Consider the following 24,836-nt stretch of genomic DNA (forward strand, 5'->3'; position numbering starts at 1 on the left):
CTGTAACATCTCTTGCTTTTCAGGTCTCTGAAATTGGCTGCTTTCCTAGTGCAGTTCACTACTTAAATGAACAATGAAACTTCCTTCTCTGTCGGTAAAGCAGGTTACTGGATGTTCAGTATTGCATGGTATGTACCATACAATGACAATGTTTTCCCCTAATAATATGATCAATTTCCCCTAATAGCATGATCAATTGTGTCCTACTTGCTGATAAGCTTTTGTGATTGAGTTGACATTCTGCATTATTTGAACAATCTAGAGCGTAAATTCTGCACGAGATAGTTAAACTGTTTTCTAATCTCCTAGTTCAGTTTTATCTTCCTCACTTTTTCAGTGTATTCGTGCTAAGGTTAGAAAGTACATTTTTGAACTGTGTATGTTTTCAGAGAGCTTCAGGTTCTATCATTTATGCCTGAAGACTTTGGCGAATGGTCTTTGGTTGGTGTTTTGCAGAGGGGTAGACAATTATCCTGTTCTGGTTTTAGATCTCAGGATAGAGAGTACAATTGAGATTATACTGGACAACTGATAAACATTGCCTTTCATTTGCACTCCCTTCTATCAACATGCATAATACCAAGGCAAAGATAAGATTAAATCAGTGGTATTCTTCATCACTCATAAATATAGGGTTAAATATTGCACTTACTAGCCTTACAGCAATAATGCTTGGTGCAAGAAGATTTAAATCAAGTTTTCATAGCAGACCTGTAAATATTGAATCAAGCTTCTCCCAGATTTCTTGTCCTGGAGAGTGTCTGCAGTTCCTCCCCTTCAAATCTCCCAGTTGCCACTGCAACTGCGGGAGAAAGCTGCTCTAACATAAGCTAAAAGAAGCACCTTATTTCTATTTTTGTTTCTGCTATTTCATCATTATATTACAGGATCCATAGCATAGGAAGTCATGAAAACCAGAAGCATAAATGTGTTCAAAGGAGATTGCACACAATTACAGACAAGATATTCATTCATGATTGTACAATCTAATGCAGCTTCTGGCTCAGGAAGTCTGTACTTCACTGATTACCAGAAGCTGAGAGAGTGGCTGGAGGAAGGCTTATGTTCTGCATGATGTGTTGCTGACAGTCTTTCTCTCAGCATGTAGCTCTGACCTTTAGCTGAAATGGATGCAGAACAGGAGGGACACTGTGTCTGATTTGTTACGGTCATTCTCTGCCTTCTTGACAAGACACACAAGTTTACAAACAACACCAAAAAGGAAGTTATTTTATGTATTCAAGTAGGCCTTAGGCTCACTTCAAATCTTTAATAGTGTTGTGGGTATGGCCTGTATCAAATATCTAAGATAATGAAGGAATCCTTCAATGGGAAAATGGTACAGAGGGATTGGGGGGCAATAACTTGACCTGGAAATGCTGTGGCTCAACATCATTAGTCCATGAGCTTCCTCAACCAGTCGATGTACTTGGATACCCTTGTGTAAACCCCATAGCTGCCTTCAACAGCACAGCCCTTTCCCCAGCTGACAATCCCAGTCAGAAACCAAGTGTTCTTGTACTGTGTAGCATGAGGACCACCACTGTCTCCCTTGCAGGAGTCCTTAACCCCAGACAGGTCTCCTGCACAGAACATATTCTCTGTAATATTTAAATCGGTCTCCTTTTCACATTCTTGTGTCTTTACACGTGGCAAATCAACTCTCATCAGAACAGAAGAGGTGGCACCTCCATCTATTAGGCGTCCCCATCCGCTTACTGTGGAGAACTTGATGGTGGACAGTTCATACACAGCAAACCTTTTCTCAGGCAAACATATTGGCACCACATAGTCGGTGAGATTCACAGGTGTTTCCAGCTTCAAGAGGGCAATATCATTATTGACGTGTCCATTCCTGTATTCTTCATGAATGATCATCCTGGCGACTCTACTTTCTTGCTCAGTTTTCTCATCAACATTTATTTTGTGTTCACCTGGAAAAGTTATTAATTGCAGGTCATGTCAGGTAGCTCCTTGAGTCGTTGGAAGTCGAGGATGTGGGGTGTTTCTAGTCTGACACCTCTAAGGACAATTACCTTGTACTGCCAAAGCCTTCTACTCTGATTTTATCAGGTTGGGAAGCTGCCACTACCTTGATAAGATGAGGAGGGGAAGATACATACCCAGTCTCACCCGAAGCTGTATAGGGTGAGTATGCTCCAAACAGTGAGCTGCAGTGACCACCCACTCTGGGGAAAGCAGGGTGCCGCCACACTTTTCTATCTGATCCTGTATTATAAGGGCCTGCCAACATAAAGCAAATTTATATCTTTCATCACATGTGCTTGACATAAATCTCAGTAGATATGGGTTTCATGTTGCTTCTTTCTGTCTCGTTAGGCAACGGTGTTCGACAATACCATGCTGACTGCACGGAGAACTTAGCAAGGGAAGTCTTCCCATGGACATTTTCTTCATCTTGTAGTATGGACCCTGTATATTATGGCCCAAAGTGTATCCCTGGAAGCTGCAACTAAAATTCTTGCTGGCAGTGAAGTTAAGGACTAAGGGGTCCGGAAATAGAGACAGCTGTGCTACCACTCTACTCCTGTGAAACCAGGTACTCTGGAACAAAGCTAAGGTGCCTTAAGTGAAACAGGTGGATCTGCTGGCTATAGATGGAGAAGGAATTTGGTTATCAAGACATGGCAGTTTGTATAAATTTTTAACATCATAGATTTAAAGCAATGAATTTAGTGTAGTGATTTCATAAGGAAAATTTCAAAAATAAAAGCAATGAAAGATTTTTGAAAACTCACTTGCCATGGACATTCACCTGGAGGACAGATGAAACCACCTACTATTCTCCCATGTGCAGTTGAATTTTTTTTTGCCAACACCGGTATTTTTCCACATGGGTATTTCACTGAGAAAAAAGAAAACAAAAAACCAAAACCCAAAACAACAAAAGGCAACAAGGATTTTATTGTACTGAACTCTCAGCAAAATGTATAATGTCTTCAGTGAAGCTATGTCTTCAGCTGAAAAAACTGATTTCTAGTCTAGGGGCTTGGATTCTCAAAAATAATGTAAAGCAGCTCAGCAGGTAAGTAGTCTTTTTTTTTTTTTTTACATCCTTCACCCAGCTGAGTTTTCCTGTAAAGGAGAAGGTCTACCCTTAGGGGTGCCTATGTGCCACATGTCTATGCTGCAACTGACCACACCATCCCTTCTGCCTGGCAGTCACTTCACTCTGTGATAGCACTGTGAGGAGGAGTGCTCTTTTTCTACCTCTTTGGGAGCCAGGGTCCTATAGTCTCTGCTGAGCTGCATGCAACATCTCCATGGAGCTGTAAGTACTTCAGCTGACATGAAGACAGCATCAAGGTTTTACAGGTAATGCAAGGTATGGAGAAACAGGACTACCTCTTTGGTGGCAGCTGGTGAAAGATTAAACAGACATAGCACATAATAACCATAGTCTCTAATGCTGTGTATAGGGCAACACAAATTTGGGCCATTGTGGGAGATGACAGTGGGACAGTGAGGGGACTGTCAGCCAGGCAGTTACGCAGTTTTTTCTACTTGCAACACATGGTCAATTTTACAGCTGTTTTGGTTCCCTAGAAGCATGCAGCAACAAATACATCTTCCTTGCAGGGAAAGATGCACTGAAAAGCCTGTGAGGAATTTTGAATTGTTTGTTCTTAGCTTTTAACAAAAGCAGCTTTCTCATCACGTGGTATTGGAGAATCTGTTAATAAGGGATAAGCACATTAGTAGACATGTTTTTCTAATGAAATTGCTGCTGCTGAGAGCTACGTTGTCATTACCAGCTCTCTGCATGAGTGTTCCATTGAGGTGTGTGCAGGGGAGCACCACTCCTCAAAATTACTTTGCATGCTCCCCGTGGCTCTGTCCATTATGTTGTTATGTTCATATCCCCAGGGGTCTGCTTTTCCCTCTAATAAAGTAATTCAAGAAGGCATCTGCAAAAGAGTCAGGTGCCAGCTTACGTATTGGCAAAAAGATTAACTTGCACTACCCTAGTCCCAGCTGAAATTTACCTTGCTAGATGTAAGAAATATCTAGCCATAGTGTCTAGAGAAATACCAAAAGTATATTATTCCTAACAAGGAGGGAGGGAGGGAGGGAGGAAGGAAGGAAGGAAGGAAGGAAGGAAGGAAGGAAGGAAGGAAGGAAGGAAGGAAGGAAGGAAGGAAGGAAGGAAGGAAGGAAGGAAGGAAAAGGGGAAAAGAAAAAAAAAGAAAAAAGAAAAGAAAAGAAAAAAGAAAAGAAAGAGAGAGAGAGAAAAAAAAGAGATTAACTGTTTTTCTTTGGTTTTAAATAGGCCTCTTTCTCTCTTGACTCCTGTGCTGAAATAAATATAGTGGTAAAATCTAGTCACAGTTTCAGATTGGAGAGACAACAGTAAAACAAATCTCCCCCCAGAATGTTTTCCTACTGTGAGTGTAAGCTAATGCAAAAAAAAGGACTTGTGAGGCCCAGAGCCCCTTCACTCACCAGATACCCCTCAGCCTGACCCCAAATCCCTGACCACCTGCTGCCCTACTTTATTTAGCTCACCTGGTGAGGAGTGAGGAGTTGTCTCCCCTGCTCAGTTCCTTTCTACTCAACTAATGGTAAGTGTGCTCCCAAAGAAAGAGATGGGTTCACCTCCCTCCTAGCTCTGAGCAGGTGGGATGGTCAGACTTGAATTTCCCACATTCCAGAGGGGTGGACCTCTGGGACGAGGAAGAACTCCAAAAGGATCTCTGCTTGGTGGTCCTGCTGACCGCTGCTTTTCTGGGGTGGCTAACTTGCAGCAGAAGCCAAATGTATGATTTGGGACTCAGCCCATGAAGAAGAGGTGAGAAGCTGGTATCTGAGCATTATGCATTGCATGTCCTGACATGTACACATTGAAAACTTGTCTTCCAGAGCTGGCTTAGACTCAGCATCAGATTGGTAGTGTCTTACCTTGAGGGATGCAGGACACACCATCACTCGCTAAAGTGTAATCATCATCACAGAAGCACAGTCGTGTTTTGGACTGCTTGTCAGTACAGTACTGTTCACAGCCACCGTTGTCAAAAATGCACTTCAGTTTGTCAGCCACAGCTAAAATCAGAGAAAGAACATTTAGGATTCAAGACTTGGATTTTTGTGCTTAACATTGATAACTTGCAATTGGAATGCTGTCAGGAAAGCAAGGCAGGAAAAAAGATTGTGTGATTTATGCAGAGCAACTTCATCAAAAGTGCTTTCCAACAAAAGCTAAGTAGGCCTGGATCTCTAGGAGTTGGGGAGAATAGGTTTTGGTTAAGAAATATATACCTAAAATTAAATCAATCAGCATTTATACAGTACCTGAACTGTCTCAAGAATGGAGATATTGTAATTGTGTGGTAACCATCGTAAAATATGACTGAAAATTTTTAATTCTGTGACATTTCGCCATTTAGCAGGAGAATACTCTGGGATGACTGTTGAGACTACCTGCGTAGACTTGATGAGTGCTTAGCCCTTGTCCAGACTCTGCGTGTTCTGAGGATGTAACATTCAATGTTCAGTGTCCTCTGAAATCAGTGGAAAGATGTGTATTAACTTCATAAACCACTGGATCCTTTCCTTTGGGCTTTGTGCATATGCAGTGTAGTTCTCACATACTGCATGGAGCTTCTAAGTTAAAATAACCTCAGCACTTGAGTAGGAAATAATTCCTCCTTTTCTCTCAGATGGTGCACAAATGCAATTTTTCTTTTCTTTTCTTTTTTTTTTTCTTTTTTCCCCCAAAGTCATTATAGGCCAATAAGTATCTTGCTGCCTTGCAGTGTCTGACTGCTATCTGGTTAGATCCATCCCTCAACACCAAAAGCACTATGAACAGTAGCTGTCACAGCTAGAATGATGCAGAATCAAAGAATCATAGAATATCCCGAGTTGGAAGGGACCAATGAGGATCATCAATCCAAATCCTGAATTACAATGATTGTTATTGTTTATCTCAATGCCTTGCATTTGAATTAATAATGGCATTTTTATTTTGTTAAGTTATGCCACAGCTGACCTTTTTCACAGCTTTTGCCCTCGTATTCGACAGGACAGCGGCAAACATAATCCTGGAACTGGTCATCACAAGTCCCACCATTCTGACAGGGGTTGGAGGCACACTGGTTAGGGTCTGTAAAACACTCAGTGTCAGTCCAGCTCATGCAAAGAGCTGCAGCAGTGGGAGTGTTCCACAGCTGTTAGAACATCCTGAATGATCGTACCGGAATAGATGTGCCAGAACTCTTCCTGGAAGAAAAACATGTGAGATTTAATTAAAGAAGAATCAAGTCAAGTCTTACAGCGCTTGTTGCACAGAATGGTTACAGACAGCCAGAGTGATGCCCCTTCTGCCTTTATAGTTTGTAACAGTTAATATCCATAAAATATTCTGTTTTCTAGATTGTACATTACTAATGGAAAAGGGCCTTGTTTAATGCACATAAATGGATCATACATAAATAAGCTCTGTATAGCTGAGGTGGGATTGACTGAAAAAAATGTTGCACAATGCAGTAATTTCAAGTATTGTCAGGGCAGGCATTACTGGCATTTGGGGAGATGCCTTAGAGAGCATCCATTTTCCCACCATCCTCTAAATGGTTACTGCTTGGGGTTGCCCATGCAGTGTGCCCTCCTGCTATTCACTGCTGCTGTGTATCCCTGTAAATAGAAAAGAAAAATGCCAACAGCAGGACACAAAGTGCTTTTTCAACTCTGGTGGTTTAAAGTGTCAGAGCACACCCCTGAGCAGGGAGAGGTCTTATGACAATGAGTGCTCACCCGACCTTGTGTTACTTACTGTCCTTTCAATATCACCGTAAATCTCTCTTGCTTCCTCATAGGAACACCTTTCTTCTATGCATTCTCGCTCTAGTGACCCCAGTTTTATCTCTTCAAAGAAGCTGTTGGCTCGTCTTTGTCTTTGCAAAACGTTGCTTGCCTCTTCCTGCTTTAGAAAGACTGAAAAACAGCGGCACGTTCTGTTTGTCATACAGCTGTGCTTGCCAGAGAGAGAGGATGGGGGACAACTTCCCCTGAAAGCTTTTCTACTTCCTAAGCTTTTTCTGAGACACTTTAGAAAAGAAATGGGCAGATTTTAAAGAGTCTCCTTTCTCTGGCCTGCCTCAAGGTAAAGTGACAACACAGGAATTTTAGAGATTGTGGAGCTTAGGAGAAGATGGCCTGCTACAACAGTGAGGGTGTGTGTGTTGTATGCATGTCAGTCCTGAGGTACTGTTTCATGTCATATGCATCTTAGCACATGCAGCAGCTTCTTAACAGCTGGAGCAGCTGGAGAGCCTGTGTCACTTTGTCAAGCACTGGTATACATGGCACTGGAAAGCTTTATCTAGCACTGGTACATGGCAAAAGCTGATTTTTCTGTACTTGATACAGTCAGTCACAATGACAGGTGGACCACAGTCATGCCTTCACCCATATTCACATGTTATTTCATACCCCTCCACTTGTTGGACCTGAAGAAGGGATTTATACCACAACTAACAGACCACAATTTATGAACCACTGCTTTAATATATTATCTTTAATTTTCTTCTGTGGAAAAGTTATGTTAAGGTTCATAGGAGGGCTGCATTTCCTAGTGGAGCCTGTGAATGGCTCCTAGCTCCTGCCATCACCCCAGACTACATCCAGGAAGGGGTCCTCTTGTGTGTCTCTGCCATGCTTTGGAAAGATATTGGGTACATCGGTTTGATAACGCATCAGCAGAGCTCATTTCCTAGAACTGGATTAGCTTGCAACTGGCAGAAGTGTGCACTGGAAGCACTAATGTCATGGTCACCATGCTGACCTATTCCTCAGCCTCAGGATATTAGCACATCAAACAACTGTGCTCTCCCAGTATAATTCAGGATAAGGAACAAGAAGTCCAAGTGCTGATGTGTCATTTTGCTCCATGTACTAGACAGAAAAAGTATTGAAATTTTTTATTTCCTTTTTTTTTTCTCCTTTATGTCTGTAGGGGAGCTTCTGGAGCTTCATGACAGCTTACATTTCAGTGCTTTAACTGTTTCACCTCTGCTTGTGGGTAGATTTGAGGACTGAGGCTGATGCATATCTCCTGCCTTTCCCCAGGACATTGTCTCCAAAAGAGTGGTAGTTATCTTCTACCTGCTGAAAGGGCCCTGAGGGATGCTGAAAGACAGACTCACGTGTGTCATCACCAATACACACCCAATCATAGATGCTGAGAGGGTTTATTCCAGTCTGAAGTGATGTGAGGTGTCTCCATAAACAGTTGTCTCTAATTCAGGATATTTGCTGAATTACATACAGAATAGTGGTAATTTGCCCCTGTATTTCAACGTTACTTAGAAGAATGAAGTACTGTGCACTGAATTTGTCCCTGGGTGCATTTGGTCATTATAGGAATGTCAGCTGGGTCTTTCTGCCTTGATTTCAGTCAGGATGTATGCATTTGAAATGGCTTTCCTTAAAGGCTTTTAATTAACCTTATGTTGCAGATACCTGGCACATGTATCAGTGCATGGGCACAGGCTCTGACAGGAGCATGCCTGAGCACATGGCTTGGGACATCCATCCACTCATTTTGGCATTATCCACTTTTTTGTATTGGATAATTTCTGACTTTGCTACCTATTTTCCCACCTTTCTCACTGCAACAAACAAGACCTAGTCAATGGCTAATGGGGAATCTGAGAGCACTGGATCTGCTTTATTAATATGGGAGCTGGCTATTGGACATACACTGAGCAATGAAAGAGCTACCTCTTCTCTGCCTTCTACTGAAACAGGGTGGATCCTACCTGCTTTAATTACTCATCATCTGAGTGACAGGCCATTGATGCTTTGCTTTGAAAAAAGTCCCAGTTCTGCATGAAATAACAGTAAATCCCAGTTCCTTTCTTCATGTAGACAGCTGGTGGTTTGCCTGCTGTCTGTGCACCAAGATAACAAATTAATTTAGCAGTCTAGAGGTGCTTTTCCTTAATTGGCAGAACAAATGCATGGAGTGCTGAGAGAAAATTAGAGCTTTAGAATAATGCACAGGCACGACAGGAAACACGACAAACACAGACAGCAGGAAACACGACAAACACGCAACAGTGGTCAGAACTTGCAGTGGAAATCACCTCAGTAACAGGAAAGAGGAAAGAGGTCCATTGCCAGTAAACATTACAGCTATATCCTACAACATACCTGCATCCAGAGAAAGAGGGATCAGTAGCAGAAAGCAGAGAAACAAAGCCACATACTGCCTGGAAATCATGATGAACCCTGCGAGCCAGTGTTCTGGTAGTGTATTGACATTTCAGCAAGGACTGTTTGGCCAAAGGGCTCAGCTTCAAATGCTTGGAGCCAGAGGAGGGGCCAGCAAGTCATGGAAACAGCAAAAGATCCATGACAGCCTGGTGAGCTGAGCAGAAGGGCACATGCAAATCCTGCAATGTGCCCTTTTCACAGAAACATGGAACTTGGTTTTGAAATGTGCTCTCCTGACCCATGCAAAAGCTATGCTGGTTACACAGGCTGCCACCCCAGGCCTGCATTTTCCATTTAACACATCTTTTCCATGAGAAACATGAATGCTGGGACCCTGAATGCATACAACAGGCATTAACTTGGCTACATAGCACTACATGCAGAGAGCAGTGATGTGATATTATCTTGCATCAGCCTGGGTTCTCAAGATAGCACCTTTCAGTGCTTTGGAGTATGATTGTACCAGTGGCATCTATTCCCATTTTTCTATCGCCAGTTGAAACTCTGCACTTTTTCCTGAATTTGCTTGGAGACAAATTAACTAGCAAGAGACACCGTACACTGGTTCTCTCCATCTTTGCTGCCAGACCCACATGGCCTGGCCAGGTTGTACCAGCTGGAAGTGGCACTGAGCTGATCCATGTTGTCCTTCACTAGGAGCTACCAGGGCTTGAGGGGCCACTCTGCAGACAGTGCTTTACCTGGAACATAAGCAATCCCCTGATTTAATGGAAATCAATTAATGGCATCAGACTGGAAAGCTGACAACATTCTTGGGGAAATATTTACTTAAGATAGCAGCAAGGTAAAGAGCATGTTTGTCTATGAGAGTGAAGCATTAGCTGAAGGCTGGAGTGTTTTCCAGGCTGTTCTCCCCTTCCTGCATGGAAAGGAAGGAGGGTCAGCCCTGCATCTGAATGCTACAGCAAAGGAAATCAAGCGCTGGATTTTTACTTTGTGCCAATGCTCAGCATAACTCCTTGCAGAAGTTGTGATTGCTTAGGAAACTCCGGCTCCTGGCTGTTGTTTCCATGCAGTCCTGTTGTTTAGGGGCAGTACACACAGCTGGATATTCTGCTTTGAAATCACTTTCCCAAGAGGCGGTATCCAGGCACTTCTCTGGATCACAGCCTGGCTAATTCCCAGCAGCCCAGTTCCTGGGCATGTCCCATCCCAGGCAGAGGAAGGAAGCCAGTTACTGGAATGCAAAAGAAAGTACAGCAGCCCTCTGCTGCTTTTTGGGAACCCTCTCCATACCTCTCAGTCTGCCAACACAGCCCTTACTCCTTGTTCACTTGCCTGTGGCAGGGAGTTGAAAACAGCAAATTGATTTTCAGATTAACAAGACCAAAACTAAGCTTGAAAATTTATTTTTATCTCGTCTTCTTGGGAATTATCTAGCCCCACCTATCTGTGTGAATCATGCAAATCAGAGAATGAAGTTCTGCCTTCTCTGCCCGAGGCCAGGCTGAGTCTGCACCTATGCCCCTCACTGCCTTTATTTCCTTACACAGGGTGGGTATCTCCCTGCCAGGGACAGTGGGGTGGCTGCCACTCTGCAGTGGCATCACAGCACCTCTGCAACCTCCATCTTCTTCATAATGTGCAGATTCTGTACATCCTTATGAGATTGATGCAGGATTTTCCCTTTGCCTTCCTTCCTCTGCTGGCATCTCTTAAACCTGAAAGGTTTTGCTTTTATTTCTTGGGAATACAGGCAAACAGTTATTTTTAGAGCCCTGGAAGAAGTCCAAGTGCTGGGAACAAGGGTCAGTTCATATGGGGACCATCCTTCTTCCAGGAAAATTAATGCAATTAGGCTCCATTGGGATGAACTGAGGATTCAGCACTTCAGGACTACATTCCAGCTCTTTGTTTAAGAGCTTTGTACTGACAGATCTCATCACACAGGTGTTTCTGAGTAACTTCAGCTGGGCCTGTTCATTGCTTAAAGAGCTGTGTTTTAAAAGGAGGGTTCTCCCTTCCCTGCAGTCTTAGACCCCAAATGTCCTGGTTTCAGCTAGCATAGAGGTAATTTTCTTCTCAGTAGCTCATACAGTGCTGTGGTTGAGATTCAGTGTGAGGATAAGGCTAACACTGATATTTCAGCTGTTGCTGGGCAGTGCTTCTCCTGTCAGGATCTTTTTGGTGTCTCATCCTCTGCCAGTGTTGAGCTGCACAAAAAGCAATGAGAGCATAGCCAGGACAGGTGACCCAAACTGGCCAAAGGGATAGTCCATACAATAGAATGTCATGCTTATATACTTTTATGTAGTATATAAACTGTGGGGGAGTCGGCTGGGAGGTGGTGATCGCTGCTTGGAAGTAGGATGGGCATTGGCCAGTGAGTGGTGAGCAATTGTATTGTACATCACTTTTTTCTCTTGGGTTTTTATTTTTTTCCTCTTTCTGTGTCTCTCCTTTTTATACTACTAACATTAATATTATTAATAGTTATTTTGCTTCAATTATTACACTGTTCTTATTTCAACCCATCTTTCCTGATTCTCCTCATCACATGGGGAGGTTGGCATTGAGCAGCTGCCTGGTAGTTGGTGTCTGGGATTAAACCATGAAGTCTCCTTGGTGCTGAGCGTAGTGCCTGGAAAGTTGAGATGATGACTGATCTGATGAGACAGTATTGAAACAAGTTTGTTATAAGGCTTCATTGCATTGGTTTAATAGTCACTGGTCACAATGCTGATTTATTTGCCACCAGAGTGGTTGTGCTTGTTCTCAAGGCTGTGTTCTGCAATACCTTACTTGCAGCATTTGTTGCTGTTTCGGTGTCTGTAGCCTTCGGGGCCTGAGTTCTCTTGTACTTCCTCGTATCGGCTTTTGATCTGATAAGAACCGCTGGCTGCGAAACTAGCCCGGTGTGTTCTCGGCATCGCTGTCCCCTTCGTATTCCGGGAGCCATCTACTGGGAGCTGTTAATAATAACAACACCTAGCCCCAATCCCCATGACAGACACTGCTGCTCGAGGGATGAAACAGATTCAAATTCCAGCAACGGGCTCTGAAGCTACTCAAATTCTGTTAAGGAGCATTGGGGCTACTCACACTCCAGTTGACTTCACTTGGAGGGATGTCCAGCACACCTGAAATTGACTGCCCCGGGTGTGGCAGCACAGCCCCACCATCTGCCATGGATGATCCAGAGGCAGTGGAACAGGGTGAAGCTCTGGAACACCTGCAGTACATTGATGATATCACTGTGTGGGGCAATACAGCAGAAGTTTTTGAGAAAGGGAAGAAAATAGTCTAACTCGTTTTGAACAGCAGTTTTGCCATAAAACAAAGTAAAGGTCAAGGGACCTGCACAGGAGATGCAGCTTTAGGGAATACAGTGGTGAGAAGGGTGTTGCCACATCCCAATGGATGTGATCATAAAACAACAGCAATGTCTTCACCAACTAAGAAAGAAATGGAAGCTTTCTTAGGTGCTGCAGATTTCTGGAGAATGCACATTCCAAACTGCAGGCTGATTGTCAGCCCTCTCAAGTGTCCAGGAAGAATGATTTCAACTGGGGCCCTGAGCAACAAGCCTCTGGACAAGTCAAGCAAGAGATATTCATGCTGTAGCCCTTGAGCCAGTCTGAACAGGGCAAGATGTAAAGAATGTGCTGTGCACCACAGACAGGGGAGACAGTCCTATCTGGAGCCTCTGGCAGAAAGTACCAGGGGAGACACAAGACTGATCCTTATGGAGTCACACTGACTCCAGAGGATCGAAAGCCCACTGCACTGTAACTGATGAAGAGCTGCTGGCAGCTTCTGAAGGTGTTGAAGCGGCTTTGGAAGTGATTGGTACAGCTCCTCCTGGCACCTTGGTTACTCGTGCTGCATTGGATGTTCAAAGGAAGGGTCCCTTCTTCACATCATGCAATGGTGGTGGTGCATCATGCATCTGATGGTGGCACAGTGATGATGGAATCAGAACTGGTTTCAACATGCAACAATCCAACACCATGTGCCATCTTTCCTGCCCTGAAAAATTATTATGAAAGATGAGGACTGGGGTCATGGATTAAATTAATTCAGTGGACTTTTATAAGCACGGCCTATAGACTTAGAGAATGGTATCTGTGTGTATATCCAGCAAAAGATGGGAAAGGTGATGGGGTATTTGGAAGTGTGGGACCTGGGATGACACAAGTGGTATGGAATAAGGGTTGGATACTGATCTGGTTTCAGCTGGGACAGAGATAATTTTCTTCTTCAGTGCCATGCTGGGATTTTGGATTTAGCACAATAATGATAACACATTGATGTTTTGGCTGTTGCTCAGTAGTGCTTACCAAGTGAGGGACTTAGAGTTTCATGCTCTGCCTGTGAGGAGCTGCAGCAGAAGCTATGATGGAGTATGGCCAAGAGCAATGACCCAAACTGGCCAAAGGGATATTCCTTGCTTAGAAGTCATGCCCAATATATAAACTGGAAGGGGATGATTGCTGCTCAGGTCTGGGCTGGGCACTGGTCATCAGGTGCTGAGCAATTGCATAGTCATTATTACTTGTCCTTTCTTGTTTGTTTTTTTTTTTTTCTTTCTCTCTCCTACTACTAGTAGTATCATCAGTTTATTATCATTGGTTTTATTATATTTTACTTTGTTCCAATTATTAAAGTGTTCTTAGCTCACAGGTTTTACTTTTCTGTTCCTGATTCTCCTCCTCAGCCCACTGGGTGGGAGGGAGTGAGCAGCTGCATGGTCATGTCCTGTTTGTGGTTTAACCATGTCACCAGCCAGAGGAGCAAGCAGTTTGCTTTTCTTCCCCAGAAGATCCCTGTGTGTTACTTTGTTTTTCTTCTTGTGCAGTCTTGCTCTATTTCATGAGATCTCCCCTATAAATCTCCTTGCCAGTGCTGCCTTCAGCTTTGGCTTATGTTTTCTGAGCAATTCCAACAAAAATTAACTGCTGTTCAATTAAAAATTAATATATATTAATGCAAACATGTACCTCTGATGCTCAGGGGTGATACTAGAACCAGTCTGGGAACAGCTCTTTAAAAAATACGATTTAGGATATTTTTTGATGTGCCAATGTTTTTTTATTTTAAAAAGAAAGTGAAAAAGTTAAACATGAAAAATGTTTATACTACAAAATATAATCAAAAGCAAAAATGTGAGCCTGAAGACATGATGATGTCCCAGAACATGTCCTTCTTTATATTTGCTTTGTTTTCTGCTGACATTTTTAAAATAAGTGCTCTTACAGTTTTGTTGGTTTTAGTTTCATGTTTTGGGTTGAAGAGAAGATATGTATGGAAGCTATTGGGAACTGAGCAGTTTGATCTGATCCAACAAGTCACTGGTCATTTCAACATGATTTTTCTCATCAGGAAACAATTAAAAAAAACCAAATCAATATTAATTCCATTTTGAAGAGGTTATCAGAGATCATTTGAGTAAGCTACCAACACTGTATCTAGGTAAGAAAGCTTTAGGATTATTCTGCTTTTTGAATTTACAATAGCAGCTTGCCATCAGTCATTTATCGGATTGACTAAAAGCAAAGACTTTGAGCAAGTTAATAATTTCTGTTATACTAATCTATAAATATATAGTGCTAAACTTTAAAGCAAGTTATTTGAGATTTAGACCTCAAAATAGAGCTACATTCTTGGAGAAAACTGCCTGCCTGTCTAACAGAGTTCTGTACTCCAATTATTCTCACAAAGAGGAAAGAGAAGATGGGAAGGCTTTTTTTTTTTTTTTGTGACAAGCTCTGAATACAAGCTTAACATTGTAGTTTTTAATTTTGAGGGGTTATTTCTTTCTGTTCTGTGGGTTATTTCTTTTTGTTCTTTCACTGCTTGAGAAGGATATCTGAAAATACATACAGAATTAAGGAAGAAAAATATAGGCAGTGTGCTCCAAAGTTTGTCTGTTTAATGCCACAGATGTCAGTTGGTAAAGAGAGATACTAATTCTGCTAAAAATCTTTTCTTGACTGAGGCCATCACAGCTACAACAGCACCACTAGCAAATCTAGTCTTTTAAATGTAGCTGGGGACCTCACTGTCTTGCCAGTGGATGGAGAATAAATAAAAATTCACATCCTTTCAGATGAATGCCCAGAGAAGGCACTTCAGTAGTTAAATGTCTTATTTTGGTAATATAATCTCTATACACAAGCTTACACAAAGTCTTAGTGAACAACAGAATTGATCTCTTCTATTCCTGCACCCTTAATTAAGGGATTTGATTACTTTTACCTGAGTACTCCTGAATTTGCGTTGCTTCATCATACCAGGCAGATCTGGTTCTTGCCACACACATCTAGGGAGGCTGCTAATTCTGGGGACTTGTGTGGAGACTCCAACCTTCACAGAGGTGTTCATAGTAACATCTAACATATCACTGAGGAGGGGAATGGGAGTTCCTGTCATTTTGAGTTAGGTGATGTAAATGAGTTGTGGTACAACTTCCTTGGTTTTTGCTCAATGACAACATCTGTGCAGAATGGAGAAAATGTTTTGTATTCCAGCTAGCAAAACTGCTTCTGTATCTATGAAACAGTTTGTGCCCCATCTTTGAGACAGTGATCTAAGAAACCAATCATTATTAGGTTTTTATATAGAAAACCCTTTAGTTTTACTCTTTATTAAGGTACATTTGGGCTGGAATTCTTTCATTCTCTTGCTCTAACAAGTATAATGTGGATCTACTCAAAAAGGCTGGACCTCCTCTTGCTCAGAAAAGTAGGACTACCTACTACAGAGGGAGCTGTTATGATGACAAGATCAAGACTGAACAAAAAGCAGTCAAGTCTCAGTAAAACACCACAACTGGATCGTGTAATGCCCATGACCAACAGCTCAGCCCAAATCACTCCAGTCAGTATGAAATTCACCTGGCATGGCATGGTGGTGCTTAAAGTCAGCAATCATTGAATGTTCAAGCGTGTTCCTCTTCAGACGCAGCAAGGGTGAACGTGGTGTCTTGTTTCTCACCCAGGCATGGCCAGATGCAGACCTCCAGCATGTTCTGCTAGTACCAGAGCATCCATGAATACATGGCTCTCCTTGGGAAAACCCAACAGTGATGTGCTTTCTTTCAGAAAGGGGTGTGTGGGAAAAAGGGAATCAATCCAATCACCTGGCACTGACTTTGATTTTTTATCCTCAGCCTGCAGACAGGCTTTAATTCCCTAGTGCCAGGCACATGATTCTAAGTGAGACATGACCGCAAAGGTGAAATGCTGTATTTCTGAGATGGTGCCAGAAGAAGCAGGCTGAGGATTTGAATACGCAGACCTGGTTTTCTGTTTCAAATCCTAGAACCTCTCTCTGTTTTAATATGATACCCATAAAAACCTTTCAAGACTGTGAGACAAAATAAACCCCAGAGCATGTCTATATGAAGGCATTCAGCAAGAAGCGCTGAAATTTATTCAAATTAATTACAGTAGAGACCTCTGACTTTGAACTTCTAATTCACAATAGCAGTAAAAAAGGAAATGGTGAAATGGGTTGTATTAAAGTGCAATGATGTGGAAAAACCATTGAAATAACACAAATGAGGCTGCAGTGAGAAATGAAACAACAGTCTCATCCAAGCAATGACAGCAATATATAAGTAAATTATGTTACAGATAATTTACAAAATAACTTACATAGATGAAGATAAGCTGAATCTCATGTTGCTATTCCATTGTTAAATATCAGACTAAATATTCCTGGTCAGCACAATATTATATGGAATAATAATAAAAAAAGATCAGAGGATTTCCGTGTTGAAAAAGATGCCTGAAGTAAAACCCTGATCAGCATTTATATTGCAGTACTGCAAGAAAACTAAGTATTTATGAATTGTAAAGTGACACATTCAGCAGCATGAAGACTATAAATACATCTTTTACATTGATATATCATATCTACACACATATACATATCTACACACGCAGATATATACACACAAGCACGCACATGCACATATGTGTGTGCATGCATTTATGTGTGTGTATATACATGCTTCAATTTGTGCTGACCGTGGTCAGCTGCATTTTGATTGCGTCTGGGGTAGGGTTGCTTCTGCATCATTTTTAGGAGTGTTTGTCATTTAAGTTTTCTAATCTGAAGCCTCTAAAACATAAAATTCTGGCAAAAAAGATAGAATTCAGGGCTCAGCCATCAGTGAGTCTGATGATTAACAGCAGTTCCCATTGGCATAATCGGCTGTGCTTAGTGCTTCTGAAGAGTTAGGCTCTTCATGTCCCCCTTATTTTTAAACAACATGGTGCATGAATTAGTTAAAAACCTGTTTTCATAAAAGCAAAAATATTTGAGACATGGACAGAAATTAATACAGTATTCTATATATGCAGTTTGTTTTATAAGGATGGTGTGCAAAAAATGTCTGACAAAGTGAAAATGTACAACATTTGCTTGCATCATACCCTGAAAAATGGCAAATTTAGCATTACCCATCCTTTAAAAAATTAAAATAATCATCTGTAGCACAAATCTGACTTTTTTTTTTCTCCTGTGCTCCACTTTTATAGAAAAGTTATGTAATTGGGTTTTTTTTTATCTTTCAATTAATCTGGAACAAACACTGTGGACTAAAAATATGTTGGATTTCCAGCCCTCCTAGGTTTGTTTGAAGGAAGGCTCTTGACCCATAGTGCAGTTACAATAGCTTCCTCAGCCTGTAACTGCATGTTGTGAGAGCTGAAAGTAACCATGCAATTACTGTTTATTAAAAAAATCAATTAGTGAATAAGAGCATTTGTGTTTCATTGTGCACCTGCATTAGGAAAAATATACTAATAAATTGCCAAGGCTATGTAAACAGTGATCTTGGTAAAGAATTTGGTTGTGAGGCCAAACAAAAAAAGGGCTATTCTATTGCACGTCACTAAAATGTTGGAAGGGAAAAAGTAGTAGTTTCTCTTGATGTTGTTGTGGCCAGTGAATTGGTCCTGTCTGCAACCCAGCCTCTAGGGAGCAGAAGACTATCCTGAAAATCCAAGAGGAAAGGGTGGACCAAACCTCCTTCCTCGTTGCCGTAGGATTCCCATTCACTGCATTGACCGAGGTATGTCCTTGGAGAAAGGGTTTCTTGGGGTGAAGAAGTTGTAAACTTGGATTTATTTTCCTCATACCTATCCTGTAAAGTGATTGCTATGTTATTTGTTTACAATGAGCATTTAGCATTGAACACATTTTGTTTGCTCACATTCAGATTCTGGCTGTTCCAAAAAAATACAGTTCTGCAGAAACCTGATCGTGTGTCAAGGAGAAAACGTGCTTGATGCTAACAGCTCTTCAGAGCAGAAACCTCTACAAGATCCTATTTCAAATCATTTAACTTTTATTTACAACTTCACATTCCATGCACTTTTCATTGGGATCTTCTGGGAGAACCTGTAAAAGTCACCACTAAAAATACTCAGAGCTGGCAACACAGTATTGGTGGTTCTCCAATGAAGTCCAATGTCCAGAACTCTGCAGCAAATGACAATCTCCAGATTTACCTTCCAGGGAAGTGAGATGAACATGTCATATTAGCCCTTAATGTCAGAGAAGCTGGTGCTACTGACATTGCAGCTATCACTGCAACTTGATGATGTGCTCAAATTGCTGGAGGCAGTGCCTGATTCTGGGAAAAGAAAGGGAGAAAAAAAAACCACACAAGAAAATATTATATAGTGGTTGTTTTTCATTACTTTCTTTGATAACAGGAATCTTCAAAGAGACAATCATGTCACTTAAATATACATAGCCTACCAGAGCTGCTTAAAGATTGAGCTGATTTTGAGTTGCCTATGAGCATCAGCAGATTGCCTGCTGGAATCCAACCTTCTCTACCGCTGCTCAGGTTCTTTACAAACCTAAAAAGACATATAAAAAAATTTGAAATCAGACTTCTTTGTTTGATGCCTTTGGAATTTTGCCCTAAACATCTGCCTTCTAAACACAGTTCTGCGTATAAAAATTTCCAAACACAGATCTGCGTACCAAAGTCCATCCTCCCCTTCACGAATCAGTTGAACTAGATCTCCACTTTTCACTGTAAATTCTTCAGAAACTCCTTTGTCATAATCAGTCACAACTGTATATTTACCAGGAGTCTAAATGCACACAGAGGAAAGAAAACAAATTATTTTGTTGAGTACTTTAAGGTATGTTGCAGCTTTTGTTATGTAATTATAATACTTTTCCCCTCTTTCCCATGTACCTACATGCTGAAGATGGTGAAAATATACATATTGGAACATTAAAATTCTGCTGATTGATTACATGCAAATTCAAGACATTAATTTTCATATCCTGAAAAACATTCAGTGAAATGTTCCCACTACAACAATTAATCCATATGGCTGCAGAAAATAAAACCAAAAGAAACAGAAAACCTGGCAAATCCACACCATGGCATCTGTGTGGAAGTCTGTTGGCGTGGTCACTGATCCTATCATCACTTGATTGCTGCATCACGGCACAAGCAGCACAACTCGCTGGGCTGCAGGTGTGCAAAGGCACAGAGAGATCTCCCCAAGGTACAAACACTGCACTGATTTAAGAGAAGGAGTTCTCCATGCTCTGGGAATATTGCCCAGCTGAGCATTTCAAGGCAGACACTTTCCCTCCTGCAGCTTCAAAAGCACTCCTGTATCCTGCCACACACGCTGTGCTGGTAGCACTTCCTTAGCTCCACAGGAAAGCATTTCTGGTTACCAGCTTGATCTCTCCTGCCCCTCCTCCTCCTTCTTCCTCCGCATCTGATGAATTCAGCGGCTCTTCAGCACTAGACCAGCCGTCGTTTTCTTCAGATGCATCAAGAGAATGGGATGGTTTGGCCCAGCCTTGGGGAAGGAACAGCCAACAGTTAACTTTGCAGCAGTGAGCCACTGACTGGGAGAAATGTTCTCCCCACTGAAAAGCTCATAAGTGATCAACATGCACAGGAGAAAAACTGACACAGGGAGGTTATTACAGTCACTGGGTGAAATTCACTGCTGGCGAAAGTTGGCCTGTTTCCATCCGAGTAAGTGGAGCTGTGGAAATGCACTGGCAGTGAATTTAGCCCTTTGGATTTATATAAAGGGAAATAATAGAAGAGAATGCAAATTTCCAACTGAAAATCAAATATATGAAAATGTTTGTATAATAAATATATGTTATACAAAGATAAACGAGGGATAGTTAATCTTTGGTTTTTTTGGGAGGAAGCAGAAGACAGGAACATCCACTTTTTGGAAAGAGGTTGAACAAACAGGGTTGTCACCCAAAGCAACCTAGCCAGCTTGCTGGAATAAGGGACTGCCTCCCTTAAGATAAGCATTGCCTCCTTCACACTCAAAAAATTCCACACAAGTTACAAGCACTCCGTACCTGACAAGGTAGCCCAATATTTAAGAGTGTTCAGGCTGACACAAGAATACTTAAGTGCTCTGAACTATCTTGGTGTTAAGTCACTGCACCAAACACCACAACAATCTCCTGCCTGTCATTTACTGCTTTTTGTCTCTCAGGGTGACGTTTTAATTTATTCATAAAGCTGGATCACATCCAGAGTGCACAAAATCCTCTTCCAAATAAAAGTACATTAGGTTTTATTAGTAGGATGTTTTACACCAAGTTCAGCAGCTGCTAATAAATCTGTTGAGCTTATAATGAAAAAAAGTCATAATAAAAGTGACGAGTATTTGTAAGCAAGATTTTGTTTCAAGCCAAATAATAACATCAGTGAAACTCAATGGAAAGAATGAAAGGAAGAACAAACCTCCCATTTTATGTAACTATTAGTTGAATTGAGAAAGCACCAGTATTTTGCTTTGCACTGCTCCTGAGACGTTTGACACACAGCTGATCATGCCAGTGCATGAGGAAGAACCTGAGCAACATCAGAATAAAGCCAAAGAAATCATAGAAAGGAATCACACCCAGAGCACACCAAACAGAGTGGGACTTTTACCTTTCCTATGCTGCTGAGTGACCTGCACAAGATTGGAAGTACTGACCCATTTGGCCCTGTTGAGGGTTAAGAATGAACTTCTTTCTGTGAAGAAACTGAGTAATAAATTTCTGCTGCATTCCATGAAAATTTCCTTGGAATCTTATATCTTGTTTTTGGACATAGCTGAAACCATTTGGCTTTTTGGACATAGCTGAAACCATTTCTGTTATTTCTAAGTTAGGAACAATGCAACAAAAGAAAACTTGGTTTCTCCTAATTGCTCCATCTCTCATTATAAACAGTACCAATGGGTTGCACAAAAGAAAAAGAAAGTAAAATCACTCTAAGTGCCTGGAACCTCATACTCACTGGGTAACAGCCTGGGCACATTTTGGGTAATAGCTCCTGTTCCTCAGCCTCTTTCTCTTCTTACATTGTGCTGATGTGCTAAGAGCAGACTGGCCTGATCCTGCCATACTGAGGATACTCCTCCTCCTACAAGCTGGCACTATACAATTAACAAGTCTATATAAAAGCCCATCCCTGCTGGGAAGGGAGGAATTCTATGGTAGAATTCCTATTAGCAAACTATGGGACCGTAATTATGCACGAACATTCCATCTGTGTGTGTGTGTTCTCCAGGGTGGGACTACATCAGAGTTCCCTGTAAAGGCAGGGAAGGCAGGAAAAGGGTAGGCACTCCTGAGAAATGACATGGTTATTCAGATATTATTTTAGATACAACGATGCCAGGGAAACCAAGAATTCATTAACTGCTTCTCTTCAGAAATAATCTGACAGGTTTCTTCAAAGAGCTATGATCAGCCTATAACATGTAATTCTGACACAGGTTCATATTCCTTGATCTCAGCATAAATCAGAGCAATGCAGCAGTGAAAGGAAATGAATGGGGGACCATGAACTCTGTCTGTGGCCATCACCTGGCACAGTTTCATCCCAAAATGCCTAGGTCAGCTCCCTACTTATCCCTCTTTGAGAGGAAGGAGAAGAGATAAAGTGCCAGAAAAGAGATTGGAAGGTGAAAGACAGGAGGAGTTAGTAGATGTTTTAAATTTATTTACTTGGTTTGGCGGTTTCATAAAGTAAGATGCTCCTTACTCTAGATGGGACAGAACACCAAATCAGATAAGTCTGTTCCAAGGACACAATAATTTTACTGTAAATCAGCAATGATCTAGGACTGCTAGGACTCTCTTGGAAAATTCCAGCACCTGAGGAAAAGGCCATAGAACACACTTTTCTTTCAGACATTTTTGGGCCCTCAGGATTTCCATGGTACCTGGAGATCTCCAAGTTTTGCCTGCTACCTGCAGAAGAATAACCTTGTAACTCTCCTATGCATCCTTGTGGTGTTTCTGCACGTGTCCAGCCCAGGAATACAATGCCCGCTGCTCAGCAAGGTGAATGGTGTTGCAGTTCCCCAGCACAGCAGCTGAGCTTGCACCATTTCCACAGACAAGACAAAGACTTCAGAAACCTGGAGGGGAGGCTGATGATAGGGACTGAAACAGCTTCACATTTAGATATTTTCTAAAGGACATAGTGGTGGAAAGAGTCAGGAGGAGAGGGCCTGCTCTCCTTGTACTCTCTACTGCTCTAGTTCATTAGCCCTAGAGATTTGTACTCTAACCAGCCCTGCTGGTTAGAAATGGGTTGGGAGGAAGGGAGGCAAATTGCTGCAAGGGGTTCAGTTAAGTCATCTGGGGTTCACAGGGTGGTAGAAGTTGCCAAATATCACCCAAAGAAAGATGCAACAGGGCTGTGTCTGTAGTAATAAATGCACATCTAAAACAGAAACTCCTCATGAGAATGATCTGAGTTTGGGAAATTTTTTTCTTTTTTAGAAGTTAAATCCTCTCCACAAGGGCCCCAGTGACAGAAGGATTCTAACACTTGGAAAACCATGGTGGCAGAGTAGCTGGACAGCCCTGCAATTCCATTAAACACATGGATTCTGGCTCTTTCTTCAGCAACAGATCTCTTTTCCCCCTGTCTTCTAAAAACTAGTTACCCATAAGCTACTTTATTTAAACCAAGGTAAAACTTCAACCAGTTGTGCTATCAAAACCAGTATATATAGATCCACTTGGAAAACATAGCTGATGTCAATACTCCTGCACACAACAGCATCACACAGGTATTCTCAGCACTCTGATGTAACATATTACACGAGGGATGTGTGGGTACTTGTGGAGTACAAGATGTGGCATCACTGTACCTCTTAAACCAAAAGGAGTTGGGTCACTCACTACTTCGTGCCGTTTGGCTTTTTTGTCAGGACTGGTAGGAGAAGCTGCAGGAGGATGAATAGGTAAAAAAACACAGAAGAGAGATATTGAAGAACTGGAGAAAAGAGAATAGGTGGATTGCATGCTAAATACCTTTGAGTTTACACTGGAAAACAAGTGGATTTCTGTAATAAAATTTTAGCTGTCACTGGTGCATGGCAGCAGAAGGAATTAACTATTTACAAGTAGATATTTGAAGATAAATGGATAAATTTATTTTACAGTTATAGATGAAAATATATGTAAACTTTCCTAAATCGACTAGACATCAACTGAATACAATTAACTTCAATTTCAGACAAACATTACCAAATTAAGCAATCATTTTTATGTAAATCTAGTGCTACAGCAATACCTGGTCCTGTAAGAAGGATCATTGGCAATGTCTGGCTTTTAGCAGAAGGAGATGGAGTTTCTGTCAAGGCAAGCATGGGACATTAGTGCTCACCTCAGTAGCATTAGATAAACAACCCTAGAGTCTCTCCAGAAAGAACTCAAAGGTAATTGGGTTTTAAACAGGCATTCTGACAGGGGGAAAAATACCATGCTGTTGATCAAGTGCCATCATCTTAATGCAATTCAGACTGTTCAAAGACAGCTCTTCAAAGCAAGAAGTGACTGTACCAGTGTGATTACTTGGCAGGAGGAAGCAAGAAAAGTCTCAAACACTTTTTGCCTGTTTTAGGAAAAAAGAGGCAAAGACCATTTCTGGAAGTATAGGGAAATTCTTACTTATTTTTCTATCCAGCAAAACAACATTGCCAGACACATTCTGCTGTAGCTATTCATGCTTTGAGAATTTTGTTAGCAAGGATGCCAAAAAAAAAATACTCTATAAAACCTTAACAGAATCACCTTGATTCCTTTTTGCCAAGTACAAGTGCATTTGGGGCAGATCCACGGAAGCTAGGAGCAGGCCAGGTGTCTGGTCAGAAGACAACTTCCTTGCTCTAGTTTTTCTACAGAAATGGGGCACTAAAAACTCCGTCCTTGGCCTTGACAGTGAGATTGGAGGCACTGGAAATCACACTCCTTCTCCTGCATCTCCACAGCCCCACTTTTCCTATCTGCATCTCCCCCTCCCACTCTGGAGCTGGCTTCCCTTGAAATCTCCCTGTCAGAGGCACCGACTAAAGAACCTAGCTTGACCTTGAAAGAACAAGCTAGTGTGTACACTGAAAACCTGTCACACTACACACACATACAAGGTGATGCTTCAATTACAGCCTTACACAGAAAACAGTCTAGCCTTATTTTTAAGTTACCTTTCTGACTTTTGAGGTTAGTAAAGCCCTGCAGTGTAAAGCGCTTTTTTGACAGTACAGAGCATTCTGAGGTAGAGCTAGTGTTGTCTACAAAGGAAGAGAGAGACACAGAAAGAAAAG

At 41.7% G+C, this 24,836-nt stretch overlaps 2 protein-coding genes across 17 annotated transcripts in view; both read right to left on the reverse strand.

Moving 5' to 3' along the window:
• Positions 1 to 1,255: 1,255 nt before the first annotated feature.
• F7 (coagulation factor VII) lies at positions 1,256 to 9,329 on the reverse strand. 2 transcript variants are annotated; one of them, XM_038156481.1, is made up of 8 exons: positions 9,175 to 9,329; positions 6,794 to 6,954; positions 6,216 to 6,240; positions 6,011 to 6,124; positions 4,921 to 5,061; positions 2,760 to 2,866; positions 2,124 to 2,244; positions 1,256 to 1,934 (listed from the first exon to the last, which is right to left on the reverse strand). In XM_038156481.1, the coding sequence occupies exons 1-8, from the start codon at positions 9,242 to 9,244 to the stop codon at positions 1,396 to 1,398; spliced, it is 1,278 nt and encodes a 425-aa protein (XP_038012409.1). In that variant the 5' UTR covers positions 9,245 to 9,329; the 3' UTR covers positions 1,256 to 1,395. The 2 variants fall into 2 exon arrangements, with proteins under 2 accessions (XP_038012409.1, XP_038012420.1); XM_038156492.1 differs by lacking the exons at positions 6,216 to 6,240; positions 6,794 to 6,954 and having other exon boundaries at positions 9,175 to 9,319.
• A 7,272-nt stretch (positions 9,330 to 16,601) lies between these two features.
• The window catches only part of MCF2L (MCF.2 cell line derived transforming sequence like), a 156,726-nt gene continuing 148,491 nt past the window's right edge, over positions 16,602 to 24,836 (reverse strand). For 10 of the 15 annotated variants that reach the window (XM_038156518.1, XM_038156525.1, XM_038156535.1 and 7 more), the window contains 7 exons: positions 24,717 to 24,803; positions 23,807 to 23,866; positions 23,382 to 23,456; positions 19,921 to 20,048; positions 19,204 to 19,316; positions 18,973 to 19,076; positions 16,602 to 18,844 (listed from right to left, as the gene is read on the reverse strand). In XM_038156518.1, coding sequence (XP_038012446.1) covers positions 18,750 to 18,844; positions 18,973 to 19,076; positions 19,204 to 19,316; positions 19,921 to 20,048; positions 23,382 to 23,456; positions 23,807 to 23,866; positions 24,717 to 24,803 — 662 coding nt within the window. In that variant the 3' untranslated portion in view covers positions 16,602 to 18,749. The remainder of the gene's footprint in view (positions 18,845 to 18,972; positions 19,077 to 19,203; positions 19,317 to 19,920; positions 20,049 to 23,381; positions 23,457 to 23,806; positions 23,867 to 24,716; positions 24,804 to 24,836) is intronic. The other 5 variants (XM_038156616.1, XM_038156624.1, XM_038156566.1 and 2 more) reach the window with 4 other exon arrangements.

The sequence above is a fragment of the Motacilla alba genome, chromosome 1, assembly GCF_015832195.1.
Source record: "Motacilla alba alba isolate MOTALB_02 chromosome 1, Motacilla_alba_V1.0_pri, whole genome shotgun sequence".
NCBI classification, from domain to species: Eukaryota; Metazoa; Chordata; class Aves; order Passeriformes; family Motacillidae; genus Motacilla; species Motacilla alba.